The 18,790-nt window shown below is 46.4% G+C and overlaps 1 protein-coding gene across 17 annotated transcripts in view; it reads right to left on the bottom strand.

The window, feature by feature from the left end:
- The window catches only part of EPHA5 (EPH receptor A5), a 381,695-nt gene that overhangs the window by 76,903 nt on the left and 286,002 nt on the right, over nt 1–18,790 (bottom strand). For all 17 annotated transcript variants that reach the window (XR_008309586.1, XM_053260106.1, XM_053260107.1 and 14 more), the window contains 2 exons: nt 14,914–15,038; nt 11,491–11,650 (listed from right to left, as the gene is read on the bottom strand). Coding sequence is in view for 16 of the 17 variants with exons in the window: in XM_053260106.1 (XP_053116081.1) it covers nt 11,491–11,650; nt 14,914–15,038 (285 nt within the window). In the remaining variant the exon portion in view is untranslated. The remainder of the gene's footprint in view (nt 1–11,490; nt 11,651–14,913; nt 15,039–18,790) is intronic.

The following is an 18,790-nucleotide window of genomic DNA, read 5'->3' as shown; positions in this document are numbered from 1 at the left end:
GGGGTGGATAGGGGTGGAATACTCACGAGTACCTTTATCTTTGATTATTATGAGATATTAAAAATGTAAATCATAAGAAATCATCTTAAAATATGCTGGGGGGTTTTGAGGGACAAAGTCATCTTAATTATATCTAAAAACATGCCCATGAACCTTGCTGTGATTGTGACCTCCATGACATTTCCCCTTTCCCCAATGGTAACTTGATGGTGTTATCATAGTTCAGCCTCTGACCCCACTATATCTTTTTTAAGTGAATAGATTTTGTGTCTTTGGTACCCCCAGAGTAAGAACATGGGCCTGATCAATAGCTTAAAGCACTAGGGATGTGCACAAACCAAGGTCCGTGAACTGCTTCAGTGCCACATGTTATGACCACTCCCACAAAGCACTCTCCCCATAATAGAGGAAACACAATACAGAAGCAATTGCTGAGACAGAGTCATTTCCTTCCACTAAGGGAATACGGACCAGGAGCTTTTTTAGATGTGACTTTACTTTGGGAGGGTGGGTGTGCATTCACGGCCAGATTTGCTCCCAAGTCAGTGTGATATTTCAGAGAGCACTTCACCCTTGATTTGGGTTTCCCCCTCTGTATTTCAACCAAGCCTGATCCATGTACAAGGTAAAAAAAAAAAATCCTCTTTTTGAATTGGAGTATCCGCTATGCCCCAAACTCACAGTAAAATCTCATGGCAAACCTGCTGTCTGAAAAAGCTCCAGGGATTCTAACTTGTGACTCTAACAACAGCGCTTAAGCATCTTATTTTTTGAACTACCCCAGAATTATCAGCCTGCTCTCTGCTGAAGTGTGCCAGCATCTGTATGATGACTGGAACTATGCTGCATCCGTATGTGCATGCTGGCACCGCACACAGGTTCTGGGGACATGTGCCGCCACAGCAGGAAGCTGCATGAGGCAGCGGCAAGCAGGTAAACGCCTGCTGTCCTTTATATATTAAAAAATCCCACTCGCTGATACCCTCCAAATCAGTCCAGCGCTGAACCGATGCATGAACCTCAATTTGTGCACATCCTTATAAAGCAGTGGTCACTGTTCCATTGATCCAGTAAGTTGGCCAGAGGCATAGATGCTCCTGAGGAATAAGACGTCTTGTCAGTTGCTGCTCCCCTGTGTTAGGTCTTGGCTTGGCTGTGAACCAGGATGCAGCAAGGATGGTCTGATTATATCGGGAAACAAAAGGAGCCTGCCACCTTGGGGAACAGCGGTCATAATTGGGTCACTACGTGCATGCTTTAAGAACTGATAGTAGGCAGCATGTATAAAGCGTGAAAGATTTTCCATATATTTCCACAGATTCTCAAATGAGTAATCCTCAAATGAAGTTTTTCAAATACTAACAAGAATGGAAACCTTTAACTAATGGACTAAGTTGGAAAAGGTAGCTCATAGTACACAATATTAATTGTATGAAGGCTATAAAATTACTGCTTACAATTCAATATCAAATGCAAACTCATAATGCATTAACATTAAACATTATTTCATGGAAGAATTTAAAGTAGCATTTTAATGTTTTAAGAATCTGATCAGTATATCATTAGTAGAGCAGAGCTGGCTAAATTACAGTCAATTGTTATAGTTTCATAATGATTGGCATGTATGTTAAACTGCAAACCCTGCACTGTCATCTGTAGTTCTAATTAGCACTACAAATTTATAGACATTTATTTCTGGAAGGTTTATTATGTCTTGGGTGCAATGTAATTACAAAATATATCTATACACAACTGCATTAGAGGTCTTGTGGTGAGTGATGATGGAAACTCACAGAATTTACTTCAGATTCCAGAGAGTTTCTTCCCCTTTTCCTTGATTCAAAATATTCTGCGCTCACCAGAATCCCCCTCCCCTTGGCCCCGTGCAGAGGGGAGGGAGTTTGTCCCAGCCCGCTCTGCACGAGGCCCAAGAAGGGTTCTGATTGGCCCTTCGGGTCAAGGGGCGGGGTTTCGGCCGGGATCAGCTGATCCCCGCCCCATTCTCTTCAGTTGGGGCCAGGCATTCATCGGAGAAGGAGCTCCTTAACGAGCTCCTCGGCAAGCTTTCTGGGTGGGACTGTCCGGTAGCGGGTGAGAGGCTTATTCGGCGAGGCCAGTAGGTCCGCCGCAGGCTGCCTAGGGGAAGCTGCGGCGGGTTTTTGCCAGGCCTCTTGGCGGCGTTGGGTTGCCCACCGCGGGCTGCGACGGCGGCGGCAGCATGGGCCGGCTCAGCGGCTTGTGGACTGTCGGCGGACCGTGGAAGAGGCAGCGGCGGTGGCGTGGGCCTTCTCGGGGGCTTTCTTGGAGCGTCGGGGCCTGCAGAGCGTGGAGACCGGCTGCTGGACAGCGGGGCCTGACCCGTTCGAGGGCTTTAGCCCTCTTGTTTGTCGACCCCCCCCATCGTTGTTGTTTCGGCCTTTGGGTGGTGGCCTTAGCTGGGCGGGAGAGAGGGATTTGGGGAGCAATAGGTGCCACGTGGGGTTTTCTTTCTGGCTTGGGTGGTGCCTTAGCTGGGTGGTTGGTGTGCGAGGGTGGCTTCCGTTCTGGGAGTTTTCGGCCTTATCTTGGGCTACTTGGACGTGTCTTTGTTGGGCCTTTCAGGATTTTGGGGGATACCTCTGCTCCCTAAGGGGTGTGTGTGCTGTTTTCCCTTTCCTCCCAACTGTAATTACTGTGCAGCCTTTGTGTTGCAGGGTGTAGGGTGTTTGGAATGCCCAGGAAAGCTAAAGAGAAGAAAGGGGGCAGCCCATTAGGCAGCCCAAGAGGCCTGCTCCCCTGCCCTCTTCCTCTGATGAGGAGGATGAAGAAATGGTGCTGATCAGGGGCCTGATCAACAGAATGGAGGCACTGGAGAAGGCCAGGGCTGTCCCTTCTGACAAAGGGGCTGGCCTGTCTGGGCGGGGGGGAGTACCTCCTCCCAAGGTTCCTTGCAGAATGCGCGGTACTGCCCGGAGCCATTTGCTAAAATCTCTTTCTCACAGGCTGGAAGCATTGGAAAAAAGTGGGGGGCCCTCGGGTCCACTTCCTTCCACAGAGCCGGGTGATCCAGGGATGCTGCCGCCTAGTGGTCCTGTTCCGGTGCTGCCTCCATTGCCAGCGGACCCTGTTCCAGCATTTCCTTCGCCGGTGGATCCCCCTCCTGCTCTGCCAGTGGATCAGTTCCCTGTGGATCCCGCCCCCCCATTGGCGCTGGGTGAGCCTGCAGCACCAACACCTCCCGGCGGCACCGTCCAGTGGCCTTCTGTTCCCTGGCCGATGTCTGCCATGGGTGGCTGGGGATCGGCCCCATACTGGTCCCCCTACTCACAACCTTGGGGATGGGGCCTACCATTGGGCTTTCCGGGGGTTACAGCGGGCCTTCAAGGGACTGCGGAACAGGTTTGGCTGGGCAACAGGTCTGCTCCTGATCCCCTTCCAGCTCCTACGGGGGTCGCGCCTCTTGCAACCTCTGGCACGGGGGGGGGGCAGGTGGGTTTTTACCCCATGGGCGTTTTGCCTTCTGAACAACACGTGCCCTATGGGGGCATGGGGCTACCTTTAGGTTGACATATTCAGCCTCTTGTTTTGGGAACCCGAGGTCAAGCACAAGGAGGGCGAATCTTGCAAGGAGCATGAGGCGACCAAACGCAAGCCCGTTGAGAAGACCTGGAACAATTGGTTGTCAGGTTTTACTATTTATATGGGGGTAACAGCGCAGGCACAACCAGCCAGGGGCCCAGCGCTTTTAAAATACATGGACATCATACATAGGGCAGTTTCTGACTTTGCAGGCTCCTCCTGGATCTGCTATGACGGTTTTCGCATGCGGGCTGTGCTGGACCCCACTCTGCCATGGGATGCTCCTTTACAAGAGCTGTGGCTGGTGATTATGTCCCCGGCCCGCCCTATAGAAGGCGACCAGTCTGATAGTGGGCACCTGGTCTCCAGGCTGCAAGGGGCCTCGTCAGCCTCCGCTTCGGGCCAGCAGTGGGTTCAACCCCACATGGTCTGTTGGGAGCTCAACAATGGGGGTAGGTGTTCTAGGACGCCCTGTCGCTTTAAGCACTTATGTGGGCTTTGCGGGGCTAAACACCCGAGTTCTACCTGCCCCAGGGCCAGGCTTGGAAGTCCCGGATCTAGGTTCCGCCCAGGGGGTAATAAAAAAGGCCCCCCCACCTCCTTCGGGAAAGGGGCCCAGCCCCATCAGGCTGGAGGTACTTAGGCGCCTGTTGGTGGACTACCCCGACAGGTCCGCTTCTGCTTATTTGTTTTATGGTTTCAGGGACGGGTTCTGGATCCCGTCTTCTTCGTGGCAGGAGCCAAGTATGTCCCGCAAACTTAAGTCAGTTGTTGGAAAAGAGGCTGTAGTGATTAAGAAAATTGATAAAGAAGTTGTGGCAGGCAGGGTGTTGGGGCCCTTTGATAGCCCCCATTTCCCTGCCTGCGTGTTTCTCCCTTAGGAGTGGTGACTAAGAAAGCTCTGGGTGAATTTCGTTTAATTCACCATCTTTTGCACCCCAGGGGGTCATCTGTTAACGATGGTATACCCGACATCCTTTGTTCAGTGCAGTATACGTCCTTTGACGAAGCAGTGGGGATTGTTAGGGACTGGGGAGTAGGGGCCCTTATGGCCAAATGGGACATTGAGTCCGCCTTCTGTTTACTGCCCGTTCACCCAGAGGATTTTGACCTTTTGGGCTTTGCCTTTGCAGGCAAGTATTACTTTGATCGGGCCCTTCCTATGGGCTGTTCTATTTCTTGCGCGGCCTTTGAGGCCTTTAGCACGTCCCTGGAATGGGCGGTACGGCGGAAGGCTGGCCTTGGGTTTACTTCGCATTATTTAGATGATTTTCTTTTTGTTGGCAGGGGCAATTCAGGGGCAATTCATGCATTTATTGCGCTCCTTTATGGAGCTGGCCGAAGAACTGGGAATTCCTCTGGCCAAGGACAAGACAGAAGGGCTGGTAACGCGGCTCTCATTCTTGGGGATTGAACTGGATACGGTAGCGGGTTGCTCAAGGTTGCCTCAAGCAAAGCTGGCGGTCCTTTTGGACCGGGTTAGGGCTTTGGGATGGGCCCATAAGGCTACATTAAGGGAACTGCAGGTGCTGCTGGGCACCTCAGCTTTGCCTGTAGAGTAGTAGCTCCGGGGCGGGCTTTTCTCAGACGACTCTGTGATCTGATGGTGGGGCTTAGGGCCCCCCATCACAGGGTGAGGATCTCTGAAGGAGTTAGGGCTGATATGGCTGTGTGGGAGTCCTTCCTATTGGACTTTAATGGCGTTACCTTTTGGAGAAATGAGCAGCTCCTTGAGGCGGATTTGCAAGTCCACTCAGATGCCGCTGGGGGGATCGGTTTTTGGGTTTACTTCAGGGGCCGCTGGTGCGCTGCCCGCTGGCCAGTAGAGTTGGCACATCAGGGGATCACTAGGGACCTTTTTTGGAGGGCCGAGGGCCTGGCAGAGGTTTGGCCTGTACTGGTTAGTCATTTACAGCAGTTCCTGGTGCGCCTCCATAGGGAGGGGCGTGCAGCTTCTACTCTGGGAGGTTACTTGGCCACTTTGGCTTTTGAGGCCCAGGTCAGGGGGTTAGGGATTCTTCCATCAACCCTCGGGTTAGACATATGTTAGAGGGTTGGGCCAGGGGGTGTTCGGCGAGGAAGGATGCTAGATGCCCGTTCACATTGGATGTGGTAGCTGCCCTGCTGGGACAGCTGCCTGGCTGCTGCGCGACCCCCTGGGAAGCCCTTCTCTTCCATGCTGCAGTATTGGTCGCCTTTTTTGGCGCCTTCCGGCCGGGGGAGTTATTGCCTAGAAGCAGGGGCTCCCCTAGGGACTGCTGCCAGCGATTTTCTGATCTCTCCTTCAAGGAGCGGGAAGCGTGTTTGTTGCTTCGCCATTCCAAAACTGACCAGAAGGGCAGGGGACATGTTATTTGCCTGGCGGCTGCAAGTGACCTCTACTCTGTCCAGTAACTGCCTTGCGGCGTTACGTGGCGATGGGTCCCTCCTCTGGGGGTTGTTTATTTGTGCACGAAGACCAGGCTCCCCTTACTCAGTATCAATTTTTGGCTATCATTCGCAAAGCCCTGACTGCAGCCGGGGTTTCGGGGGAGGGGCTTACTTTGCACTCCTTCAGGATTGGGACCGCAACCACTGCATCTCACATGGGTTTGCATGAGGACATCGTCTAGAGGATTGGGCGATGGAAGTCCAAGGCGGTGAGGCGCTATGTGCGCTAAACGTGGATAGTGTACACGGCACTGATACACTATTTCTTTTGGCAGGTGCTGGTGGAGCAGCGGCTCCGGTTCGGGTCCTGGTGTGTGGTCATTCTTGGTCTTTTGGGCCTTCAAGCGGACCAGCACCTCCCATTGGGGCACTCAGTTGGGCTTTGGAAGGAGGGCCTCTGTTTATTGGTTGGGGGTGCGGGGTATGCTGTGAAATCAGCTGCTCCCCACCATCTGGGAACATTTAGCTAGGTTTCCCAAGCCCGAGATTATTGTTCTTCATTTGGGCGAGAATGATTTAGGCAGGCGGACTGGCCTCTCTATAGTTCAGCAAGCCTCTTCTGACTTTTCAGTTCTACAAGGCTGGATACCCGGGGTTCGTATATTATGGGTTAACTGGCTACAACGCAGGGTCTGGCGGGGGGTGCAGTCCGTGCTCGGCATCGAGAGAGCCCAGCGTAAAGCTTCTGCGGCAATTGGAGAACTGGTTAAGGCAGCAGGCGGTGAGGTTTTGTTTCAGCCGGGCCTGGCCGCTCATTTCCCGGAGTTGTTTCACCCTGACAGCGTTCACCTTTCCGAAACCGGCTGTGACTTGTATTTGAGTAACATCCGGAAGGGGCTTGCTGAATATTTGGAGGGGTATGGGGCAGGTAGGTCAAACAGGGCTAACCTCCCTGTGTGGCAGTAACAGTGCGGGCAGAGTGGTAATTTGAGGGTTAGAACATCGGTGAGCACCCTTGGATATGTTAAAGGGTAATTGGTCAATCACTCCTTTGTGGCCTGTGCGGCACGGGGAGAATGGATTGCCATGAAACCTGCTTCAGGACTTCACCAACCTTTGGGCTGAGCGGTCCAGGGTGGGAGAAGGCCTTGAAGTATCCAGATCCTCTCTTACAGAAGTGGGGGTTGGCTTTGAAGGAATTGGGCAGGGCGTACCTGCCCATTCCCGAGCCAGGGTGTGTCACCCAGTAAGGTGCTGGGTGGGACTTCAGAGTTCTAACCTGCTCCTATTGGCCCACACTGTTCTCTAAGGGTGATTAATCACCTGGTGTTCCAGTCCGCCATGCCTTCTGTTATAGTTAATAAAGTTGTGGCCCTTTTCAACCATACTAAGTCTACGTGTCTTCTTGGGCTGGGGTCTGGGGACAATCCTTTCCAGTTGAGGAAGTTGAATCCCAACTAATACTTCCATGATGGAAGAAGTTATGTTTTTAGAAGGGGGAAAGGGCAATTTTCACCCCTCCCCCTTCCTCTGCTCCACCCTATGCCTCCTGAAAATCTGCTCCTGAGGTTCCCAACACTCAGGAACATGTTTATTTCTTTGTGTGTGGCAGGGGAGGACCCACAGAGCTGCAGAGAGAAGCTGGGATTATCAAAACTACCTGTTCTAGGAATGTGCACAAACTGAGGTTCATGCACTGGCTCAGTGCTGAACTGGTTGGGATGAGGTCCAGACCGGTTCAGTGCCACAGGGCGGGGAGTGGGATCTTTTTTTAAAAGGAGAGCAGGTCCTTATCTGCTCCCTACCGCTGCATGCAGGTTCATGCTGCAGTGACGCTTGTCCTATGAACCCGCACACAGTGTCAGCATGCACATGGTGTCTGTGTATGCATGGACACCATTTCCATGGTAGCATGGTGTTGCTGACCATGCAAATGGGGCCCCCGCATGCATGGATGCCATGTGTGTGCGGGCGCTGCATGCAGGTTATTGGTACAAGCGCCGCTGCAGCAGAAAGCTGCATGTGGCAGAAAGCAGGTCAGGATCTGCTCTCCTTTTTAAAAAAGATCCCACTTCCTGCTTCCCTCCTGAACTGGTTCTGTGCTGAAGCAGTACACAAATCTTGGTTCACGTACATCCCTAACCTATTCACCTTATCCGAATGGAACTTGTGGAAGCAAGAATTAGGATCCAATCCCCAATTTTGACATTCTAGCCACATTTACTTGTTCCGCAGTATTTGATAAAGTTGATTTATTAATAACTGAAATGGTCTTTGAAACATGTTTGCTTAGAATGTCTTTCCTATAAAAATTCTAAGATGATGAGCACTTCCCTGATTTACATATGATGGGCCTTTAAATATTATTATGAAGAATATTTTTGCTTGCAAGTTTAAGGCCAGCATAGCAACAGACCTATTGTGCTGAAATACCAGCAGGTCATTTATAAAAAACCCAAACATGATTACTGGGCTACTTAAAATTAGAAACTTTTCTACTACATCCAAAATTCATAGCAGAACATAATAAGGTTTTGTTTCTCCTTATAGAACATGATTAATGGTTAATGCAATATGAAATGCATTAAATAGATAATTTATATTACATTAATGTTTGCATCACTAAGCTCTTCTCTCTATATAAGCCTGCTCACTGACTCCATGTCCATGTCTGTCCATATATAATGATTGTTTTAAAATCTATTTTATTTTTAAAAGGTAACATGCATTGAAATGGGAAAATTGATGAATTAAAAAACCCCAGAATGGATGATGAGAACTTAAGGCAAAAAATAATCAAAGGCAGATACATTTAAATTCAGAAGATAAATATGGAGAATGGGTTTCTATTCAATAGGGAAATGAAGGGAATTTTTCCCCATTATGAAATCTTTCCTGAATAGAGATAGTATGAAAATGTAATAAACGTGTCATTTGTACAAATTGAAAGGTATGCAACATGCATATATTTTACTGCCAAGTGCAATTTATCCACAAAAATAGGATAAAAAGTGAGACAGAGCACCACTGTTATAGTGACTTGACACAAAAAAGTTAAACCCTCAAATATTGATACACAGGTATACTTACTGCAAAAACTTTAAAAGCTTCTTTAAAGTTAGTTTTTCATATATGTATAATATTCTGCTATAGACACAAACAAAAAGCAACAGAGCAAAGCAAAAACATATTTATAGAGAAATTGTACAACTTCATTCTTCTAGTGGCTCTTGCTTGACAATGTGGTGTTTTTGGTTAATCCATTCATTGATCCAGGCTAGTTACTTAATGGTGCGTTAGCTACTTGTATTGCAGTCCAGGAGTAAAGGTGTGGCTAACAAACAGCCAGCAGCAACAGCACTGAAGGCAAACTGCACTTGCCTCTCTGTAAATTATTATTTCTCTCATTAAACCGTTAATATTCCTGATTCAACTCCATTGTCTTGTGCTTGCCTACCACAACTCTTTCCTTTAGATTCTGCAGACACTACCTTGTGTTTCTTTTTAGATTCTTAGCCCTTTGGGGACAAGAACAGTTGTTTCTAAAAAGCATGAAAGAATTAAACAGGTCTTTGCCTGGCACCCAAAGGACAATAAGGCAGGCACTAGGTGATCCTCTCCCAGGACAGATTTCCAAAATGGAGTTCCCCAATAACATGGCCCACTCCCCAAGTGCCCGAAGGCCGAGGAACCTGGAGGAGGGCCTTTGAAAATGATCACAGTGCAAAGTAGGAAGGAACATGTGGGAGCAGGATTCTCATCAGGGATGATGAAAACAAGAATTAAATCAAGACAGCTTTGACAACAGATTAGATTCATGCACTGGGACCAGCAGCATCTGGGAGTATACAGCCTTTCCTATGCGAGAAGAAGGGGGGAAAGGACCCTTGGAACTAGTGACAGTGCATGGTCAATCTTCAGCTTCCAAATTCTTTGGTATTTTTTTTTTAAACAAAAGATATTTAATTAGAATGAACAAACTAATCAGTCTTTGGTGAGACCTTCCCCGTATTTCACATCTTGGCAACAATGTTTAATTGACAAGAGTAACAAGCTACCTTTCCACCTTAATCAAACTGAAGAACAGAAGATTTCACTCAAACTTTCCCAAAGATATTAAAAGTCACTAATTGTAGCCTGAAAGCTAACTCTTTCTGAACAATCTGTTCTCCTTTGATACAATGGGAACCTGGTATAGATATTCAGGTTGTATTCACACTACAGACCTAAACTGGTTAATAATCTCTCTTCAAAGGGAACCACAGTTCTGGGAGGGCAGTGGTGGCACCAGGTAGTGGGAGGTCTAAGGGAATGCCCTGCATTGCTCCCCTTGGCACACTAGGCCGCTTGAGCCCTCTGCCCCCAGGAATGGGGAGAGAAATTGGCAGCAGTGGCAGCTAACCCCTATTGGAGGATAAGAGGAAGCGGAGCTGCTACTGTGTCCATTCTCTCAACTGGCTGATGGGAATGGGGAGGGTGGAAGAAGAATTAGTTATGGATATGGCATCTGGGACATGCTCCCAATGGCTGATGGAAGCGGCTAGGCAGAGGCAGTGTGAGCCTGTTGGCTATTGCCACCAAGTACTGGGATGAATACTGGAGGGCTGACTGGGTTGTCCCTCTGATGGGTGTGGACCCTCAGCCGGTAACCAGCATGGCTGTCGTCTGGGTGTTTCCAGTCATAGGAACATAGAAAGCTGCATTATACTGAGTCAGAACATTGGTCCATCTAGCTCAGTATTGTCTACACAGACTGGCAGTGGATTCACCAAGGTTGCAGGCAGGAGACTCTCTCAGCCCTTTCCTGGAGATGCCAGGGAGGGAGCTTGGAACCTTCTGCATGCAAGCGTGCAGATGCTCTTCCCAGAGCAGTTCACTCCCCTAAGGGGAATATCTTACAGTGCTCACACATGTAGTCCCCCTTTCATATGCAACCACCAAGCTTGCATAGCAAAGGGGACAATTCATGCTTGCTACCACAAGACCAGCTCCTTGAAGGGACCTCTAACAGAATTGTTAGCATCCTCACAAATCAAGGACAGCATCCTCTCAAACACCCAGGTTTGCTACTATATAATCTGTAGAAGGACCCTAGTTTTTTTTTTTGGGGGGGGGGGTCCACCAACTGCTTTAGCACACAATACATTTGCCTTTGGCAGTGTGTGACACACTTTCCTCAGCTGTGAAATCTTATTAAGATTCCACAGGCAATTTCTGGAAAACCAGGAGAGGGAGGGAGGGAGAGCGAGACAGGGGTCTCTGTGTGTGGGGGATCACAATGGGGTGGGGGAGAACAGGTTCTTTACTATCAAGTTTTAGATGCACTACTGTAAGTTTGAAAGCTTGCTTCTGTTTCAGCTCCCCACACAGCTGGATGAAAAGAGAAGTGCTAATGACTGATGCCTGAACACAACAGACCACGAAGTGCTCAAGTAAAAGAGAGAAAGAGGAGGAGGAAGAGGAAATAGAGGCTCACGAGTCCCCTGCAAAGATATTGATCTGCTTACTCTTTTCTAGTAACCATTTCAGAGACATGGACAGACAGTAATTAAAATGACTTACACACTGGGCTGGTTTCAAACTCAAATCTTCGGCTGAAGCCACCATACCCTGCTGCGGTACGTGCTCGGATCTGGAAGATATATGCTGAAGCAGGTTTCAAGCCATCTGCAGTAATTGTTGTCTCCTTGGATTTGATGATGGTATAGCTGGTCTCTTGATCCTTTTCCGCACATACACGTGCACATGGAGACATACACATACAGAAAGAAAAAACTTATAAATAGCAAGTACAAGAACACTGAACTTGTGTTGAGATAATTTTCCTTGTCTCTTAACCACTCTCTCTTTCCCCCCACCCTATGATTAAAGCTATTCATGGTTAGTTTTATGGCTCAGCATGGAAATGACTTGATTAGCAAGCTAGAGACTGCCAGTTCAAATCTCTGCTGGTATGTTTCCCAGACTATGGGACACACCTATATCAGGCAGGAGCAATATAGGAAGATGATGAAAGGCATCATCTCAAACGGTGCAGGAGATGGCAATGGTGAACCCCTCCTGTATTCTGCCAAAGACAACCGAAGGGCTCTGTGGTCACCAGGAGTCGACACCGACTTGACGGCACACTTTACTTTAACTAGGGTTTGCACACTAACTTCAAGTTCTGGTTAAGAGTTAACCATGTCTAGCTTACCTGCCCGGACAGTGATAATCTTCCTGGTGTATTATATATCAACTCCTTTTTGAGACAACCTTTTTAGATAGAGATGAGGATCATTTTATTGCAGCTGAGGTTCAGCCACTAGGGATTAGGTGTTCTGAGCCAGTTAGGGATCGAATTGCAATAGCCCTAAGTCTGATCATTTGAAGGAGGCTAGATCTGTAGTACTGTATAAGGGTACAAATGGGGGTATTATTGACCTTCATGAAAATGTAGTTCAGATTCTTAAATCTGCCTTAATTAACAGCACAAGGTCCTATTAGACCAGATAGATATCTAAGATATTCTAAGTCCTGGTTTGCCAGGAATGTAAAGAGGCAAAAAGAAAACTTATTCAGAGCTATCAAACCTATAGAGAAGATTCAAATGCCTTCCCTCCTCAGACGTTTATTGTACAAAAAAGGGAATACAAGATTCTGCTTAAAATGAAAGAGAGGAAAGCTGACAAAAACACTTGGCAACAATTGATTTATGTGGCACGTACCAAAAATTCCTCATTATTTTGGCGCCTTGTGAAAGTTGTCCTTATATTGTATAGTGAGTATAGTCCTTATAGTGAGTATAGTGAGTCCTTATAGTGAGTATAGTCCTTATATTGTATCGTTGTATAGTGCCCCTATATTGTATAGTGAGGAGAGCTGGTCTTGTGGTAGCAAGCATGTCTTGTCCCCTTTGCTAAGCAGGGTCCACCCTGATTGCATATGAATGGGAGACTAGATGTGTGAGCACTGTAAGATATTCCCCTCAGGGGATGGAGCCGCTCTGGGAAGAACAGAAGGTTTCAGGTTCCCTCCCTGGCTTCTCCAAGACTGGGCTGAGAGAGATTCCTGCCTGCAACCTTGGAGAAGCCACTGCCAGTCTGTGTAGACAATACTGAGCTAGATGGACCAGTGGTCTGACTCAGTATATGGCAGCTTCCTATGTCCCTATGTCGATCCTATCCTGCACATCATTTTCCCCCTAAAGTATGGGGAAACCATTTCAGTGTCTTGTTTACTGCTGAAGAGTCTGGAGTTTGCATAACAAAGTTGGATGTGGGCTTTTTACCTGAGTGGCCTACAGTATCAACCACCGAAGTAACAACTTTAGAGCATCCGTTCAAAGTAGGCAAAGCCCCAGGAACTGATTTGTTTACAACTGAAATGATTCTAGAAAACCTGGATTGGTGGGCCCCTGTACTTGCCTCACTTTCCCCCCCACTACAGATGCTACCGCATCTCTTCCAAAAGATTGGGATATAGCACTAATTTCCCCACTTTATAAGAAGAGCAAACAAGATTTGCCTGCAAACTATCATCCTATCAGTTTACTTAGTGTGGTTAGTAAAATTTATGCTAAACTTCTTCATGATAAATTAATGGATTGGATAGAAGAGGAAAATACTAGCAGACGAACAGGCTGGTTTTAGATCTGGTAATTCCACAGTGGATCAAGCCCTGATACTCCAACACTTGGCTGAAAAATATATAACAACGCCAAACAAAGCTTTTTATGTGGCTTTTGTTAATTTTAGAAATGCTTTTGATTCAATCTCCAGAGAAAAATTATGGCAAAAACTGATGTTTTCTGCAATTCAACATTGCCTTCTTTTACTGTTATACAAGATATATGAGGATACTAGTTTAAAGGTCCGATGTAGTAGGCAAGGTCATCTTACCAAAGAAATCAAAAGAAGAGTAAGGCAAAGTTATATTTTAGCTCCAACTCTTTTTTTAATTTTTATATTAATTCCCTTGTTACTTATGTAAATAATCCTAATCATCATCCACCTAAATTAGCTGATAGACATGTGTCAATATTACTATATTACAATGTTGCTCTTCTTTCTCAAACACCAATTGGACTTAGACACTCTTCAAATGCCCTTTCCTCTTTTTGCAAGGATCATGACTTAGAAATCAAATATGATATGACCAAGTAACTGGTGTTCTCCAAAAGGAACAAAGAAAGAAATTGGAAAATAAATAATCATAAATTTGCTTTAAATATATAGGCATAGTTTTTGAAGCATCAGGCAGCAGAAATGCTCACCTAAATTATGTGCTGCTAAATGCTCAGAGATCTACAAGGGCTATCTTTTCTTTCTTTTGTTCCAGAGGTGCTCAGTTTAAACTATTTTTAGCTAAATCTTCTTTGCAGTTACTCTATGGAGCCCTGCCCGCGCAGGGAATGTTGGAGCTTGCGGGGGCCAATTGGCCCCCACTCCCCCCAGCCCCCACTGACTTCGTCACAGAGCTGGCAATCATGTGGGCAGCCAATCCGGCCGCCCAGGGCTACCTCCCCGCTCACCGCCCCAAACTGGGTCTCAGCGATTGTGAGACCAGGCTCAGTGTCTATATAAGACAGACACCAGCAACAGCTACTGGAGAGAATCTGTGCTGGTGATGGACAGGGCCATTTGCTCTCCCCCTGCTAAAGAGAATCACCATTTTAAAAAGGTGCCTCTTTGATCAGTTAGCAGGGGGAAACAATTCAGCTGCTGCTTAGCAGGCAATCACTGTCAGCACCTCCAGCCTTGTTTTTAACTCACAGACAAGCAGAAAAATGGGAGCTTATGCAGCTACCAAGCAAGGGTAAGAGGCTTCTCCTGACCTAATAATAATGTTCCTATGCTTCAAAAATTCCTAATTGCTTAGAGTATAATACATTGAACACTGATTTACATATAAACGTTACTCTATTCCCTTGAACAGATAAATCAGTCCTAACTGAACTGTGGAGGGCAGAAGTCAACAACAGCCCTTGCAACTGGACAATCACACCTTTTCAAAATATTTGATTTCATACTCCAAGATGATGCCATTGGGTCGATCTGGCTCCTGCCAGGAGAGCGAGATGCTATTTTTGGCGACTTTTCCTTTTTTCACATTTGTGACTGGAGACGGTGCTGTGGAACAGGAGAAGAAATCAAAAGAAAGTCAGAATAGTTGTCTGTTTAAACTAAGAAAAGGAAACCCCTTCCTAACACTGCACAGCATTCGAGCAGAGAACAGCCCTTTGTTGTAAGCAGTTTACTATTAACTGAATAGTAAATGAGTGCAAGTAAAGAAAACAATTGCCACCTTCTTGCCTGGTAGGGATTCTGGCTAAGTACATATGTGACCTTTCCTAATCAGAGTAGCCCTGCTTCCAGCCCTATACAAGTGGGGGAGCTATACAGGAAAATGTCAGTATTTGCCTGGGTTCCATTCCATGACATTGCTGCAGATAAGGAAACCAAGAATACCAGGTCATTGCAGACAAAGCATTCGTGGGGGTTAGGTTCCCGGAGGCTAGGAGACCACAGGAAAAATGGACTAAAATGGTTGTGTGTGTGAAAAATAAGTCCCACAGACACTCCTGTGGTCCACAGGCCTCCAGCAATGTACCAAAATCCACAGGTTTTTTGTGTGAAAAATGACAATTTTTCAGACTTAAAAAAAACACAATACGAGCCACAAAATGGCTTCAATGCCCAAAATGGTAGCTGGAAATTACCTCCACGTTTATTTCTGGCTGCCTCCGATCCATGGATATGTGGAATTGACCCTTTTTGTGCCAGTTTAACCTTGTGTATACCAAGATTGGGTGCCAATTATCTGACCACAGATATGTGAAACTGTGAGTGCTGGACGCGCAATTAACAAGGTCTTCTTGTACTTGCATCAGGGGCGTAACCACCGGGAGGCAGGCAGGGCACGAGCCCTGGGCACCACTCAAGGGGGGGCACAGAATGCCAGTGACTGCCCCCCTCCCGGTGCCGAGCACCCCCCCCCCAAATTTTAGCTTGCCTGAGCCTGTCTTGATACTGCTTGGTGTGGCGCCACACCCGGGCGTCACTCGGGGCGGCGCTGCCTGCCTCTCAGCCAGCTCCTAATTGTGTGTTCTCCTCCTCTCAGCGTGCTCCTCATTGGCCCGCTGACTGGTTCTTCCTCCTGGCTGGCTCCCCACCACCACCTCGCGCTTGCGCAGGGCAGCAGCAGACGATGAGATCGATCTCACTCTCTCACACGTGTTCTGCTGCTGCCTGCACACTCTGTTGAGTGCTCCCCAGCCAGCTCTCTTCTTCAGTTGGGGCAGTTGGTTTGAGCAGCAAGCTTGGAGGAATAATAGGATCATCATCATCTCACTCCACTCACACACAACAACAATAAAGTATGTGTGTAGCATCATCCAGGTGTTTTGTTTCTATTATTATCTCTTGTTTACACAGTCAGAAAAGTGTTATTGACTGGTTTGTTTTATCCAGACATTGAGTCCTTCCCAAGGACCTAGGATGGCTGAATTTTATTGTAAATGTTGTTGCTGTTACAGATATCATCACTGAATATAGGCTGTTCCCAGTAAAGCTGCTTTATGTTATTGGCTAATGGTGATTTCTGTGGCCCCTATGGTGTTGAGGTGTTCTTCAAGGTCTTTTGGAACTGCACCCAGGGCGCCAATGACCACTGGGATTATTTGGGTCTTCCTCTGCCACAGCCTTTCAATTTCAATTTGTAGATCTTTGTATTTGGTGATTTTTTCTATTTCTTTTTCTTCTATTCTGCTATCCCCTGGTATTGCTATGTCGATTATTTTGACTTGTTTTTCTTTCTTCTCGACTACAGTTATATCTGGTGTATTGTGTGGCAGATGTTTGTCCGTTTGTAGTCGGAAGTCCCATAATATTTTTACATCTTCATTTTCTTCAACTTTTTCAATTTTATGGTCCCACCAATGTTTGGCTACAGGTAGCTTGTATTTTTTGCAGATGTTCCAGTGTATCATCCCTGCTACCTTGTCATGCCTTTGTTTGTAGTCAGTCTGTGCGATCTTTTTACAACAGCTGATTAGGTGGTCCACTGTTTCATCTGCTTCTTTACAAAGGTGGCACTTGCTGCTTGTGGTGGATTTTTCGACTTTTGCTCTTATTGCATTTGTTCTTAGTGCCTGTTCTTGCACAGCCGGTATTAAACCCTCTGTTTCTTTCTTCAAGTTGCTATTCTTAAGCCATTGCCAGGTCTTGGTGATGTCTGATTTTCCACTTATATTGTGCAAATATTAACTATGCAGGGGCTTATTTTTCCATTTTTCTGCTCGGTTCTTGACTTGTTCTTTCTTGTAGGCCTGCTTTCTTTCATTGGTGTTGAATAGTTTCACATTATTGACCATTTGAAGTGCATCTTCTTCACTGTCCTTGATATATTCTTCAAGGCCTCTTTTCTCCTCCTCTACTGTTTGATGGACTTGCAGCATTCCCCTTCCACCTGAGCTGCGAGGAAGGTATAGCCTATCGACATCACTGCGGAGGTGCAGAGCATGATTGATGATTATGATTTTCCTGGTCTTACGATCCAGCGTCTCTAGCTTGTCTGGGTCCAGTCTATCATTCCTGCAGTGTATCTGACAACAGGTATAGCCCAGGTGTTTATGGCTTATATGGTGTTCCCGCCATTGAGTTTGGACTTGAGGATTTTTCTAACTCTCCTGATGTATTCACTTCCTATTTTTCTTTTAACTTCAGTGTGTGCGAAGTTATCAGCCTGGAGAATGCCCAAGTATTTGTAATGTGCTTTCTCTTCCAGGTTCTTGATCTTGCTTCCATTGGGCAGTTCTATTCCTTCTGTTTTTGTTATTTTCCCTCTTTTCATTATTAATGCAGCACACTTGTCTAGTCCAAACTCCATTGTTATATCGCTACTGAATATACGGACAGTGTTTAGCAGTGATTCGATTTCTGACTGGGACTTTCCATACAACTTCAGATCATCCATGTACAGCAGATGGTGGATTTTACTGGATGTTTTAGATGTTTGGTATCCGAGGCCTGTTTTGTTTAGTATTTGTGAAAGTGGGGTCATGGCGATTACAAACAACAGAGGGGATAGTGAGTCCCCTTGGAAAATGCCTCTTCTAATGCTAACCTGTCCAAGTGTCTCGCCACTGATTGTTAACTGTGTACTCCACATGCTCATTGCTTTTTAAATAAATATCTGAATGTTTTTGCTGACACCAGTTGTTTCTAAACATTTTAGGATCCATGTGTGAGGCAATGAATCGAAGGCTTTCTTGTAGTCAATCCATGCAACACTTAGATTGGTTTTTCTTCTCTTGCAATTTTCTAAAATCATTTTGTCAATCAGCAGCTGGTCTTTTGTGCCTCTGGTGTTTGGGCAATTTCCCTTCTGTTCAACTGGAAGCTGTTTGTTAGTTAATAAGTGTTGCATCACTTCATCTGCTATTATTCCAGTTAATAATTTGAACATGGTTGGCAGGCAGGTTATCGGTCTATAATTACTTGGAACTGCACCTTTTGCTGGGTCTTTCATGATGAGATGAGTTTTCCCAGTTGTTAGCCATTGTTCAATATCACCTCCTTGCAAAATGTGATTGTTTATGAAGGCTTGTTAGGTGTTTAAGCCAAAAGCCATGCAGTTCATCGTCACCTGGCGCATTCCAATTTTTAATTTTCTTTGCTCTTTCACTTATTAATTCTGGTGTTATTATTAGATCTTGAATTTGTTGGTTACATTTTTTGACCTCTTTCATCCAGCCTGCTTTTTTATTATAATCTATTGGATTGTCCCATAATTTCCCCCAGAATTGCACTGTTTCTTCTTTATTTGGTGTTTCTACGTTTCTTGCAGTTTCTCCTTCTATGCTTTGGTAGAAACTTCTCTG

Source organism: Hemicordylus capensis, chromosome 6 (genome assembly GCF_027244095.1).
Source record: "Hemicordylus capensis ecotype Gifberg chromosome 6, rHemCap1.1.pri, whole genome shotgun sequence".
In the NCBI taxonomy this organism is placed as follows: domain Eukaryota; kingdom Metazoa; phylum Chordata; class Lepidosauria; order Squamata; family Cordylidae; genus Hemicordylus; species Hemicordylus capensis.
Note: the sequence above shows the minus strand (reverse complement) of the source record. Positions and strands in the feature narration are given on the sequence as shown.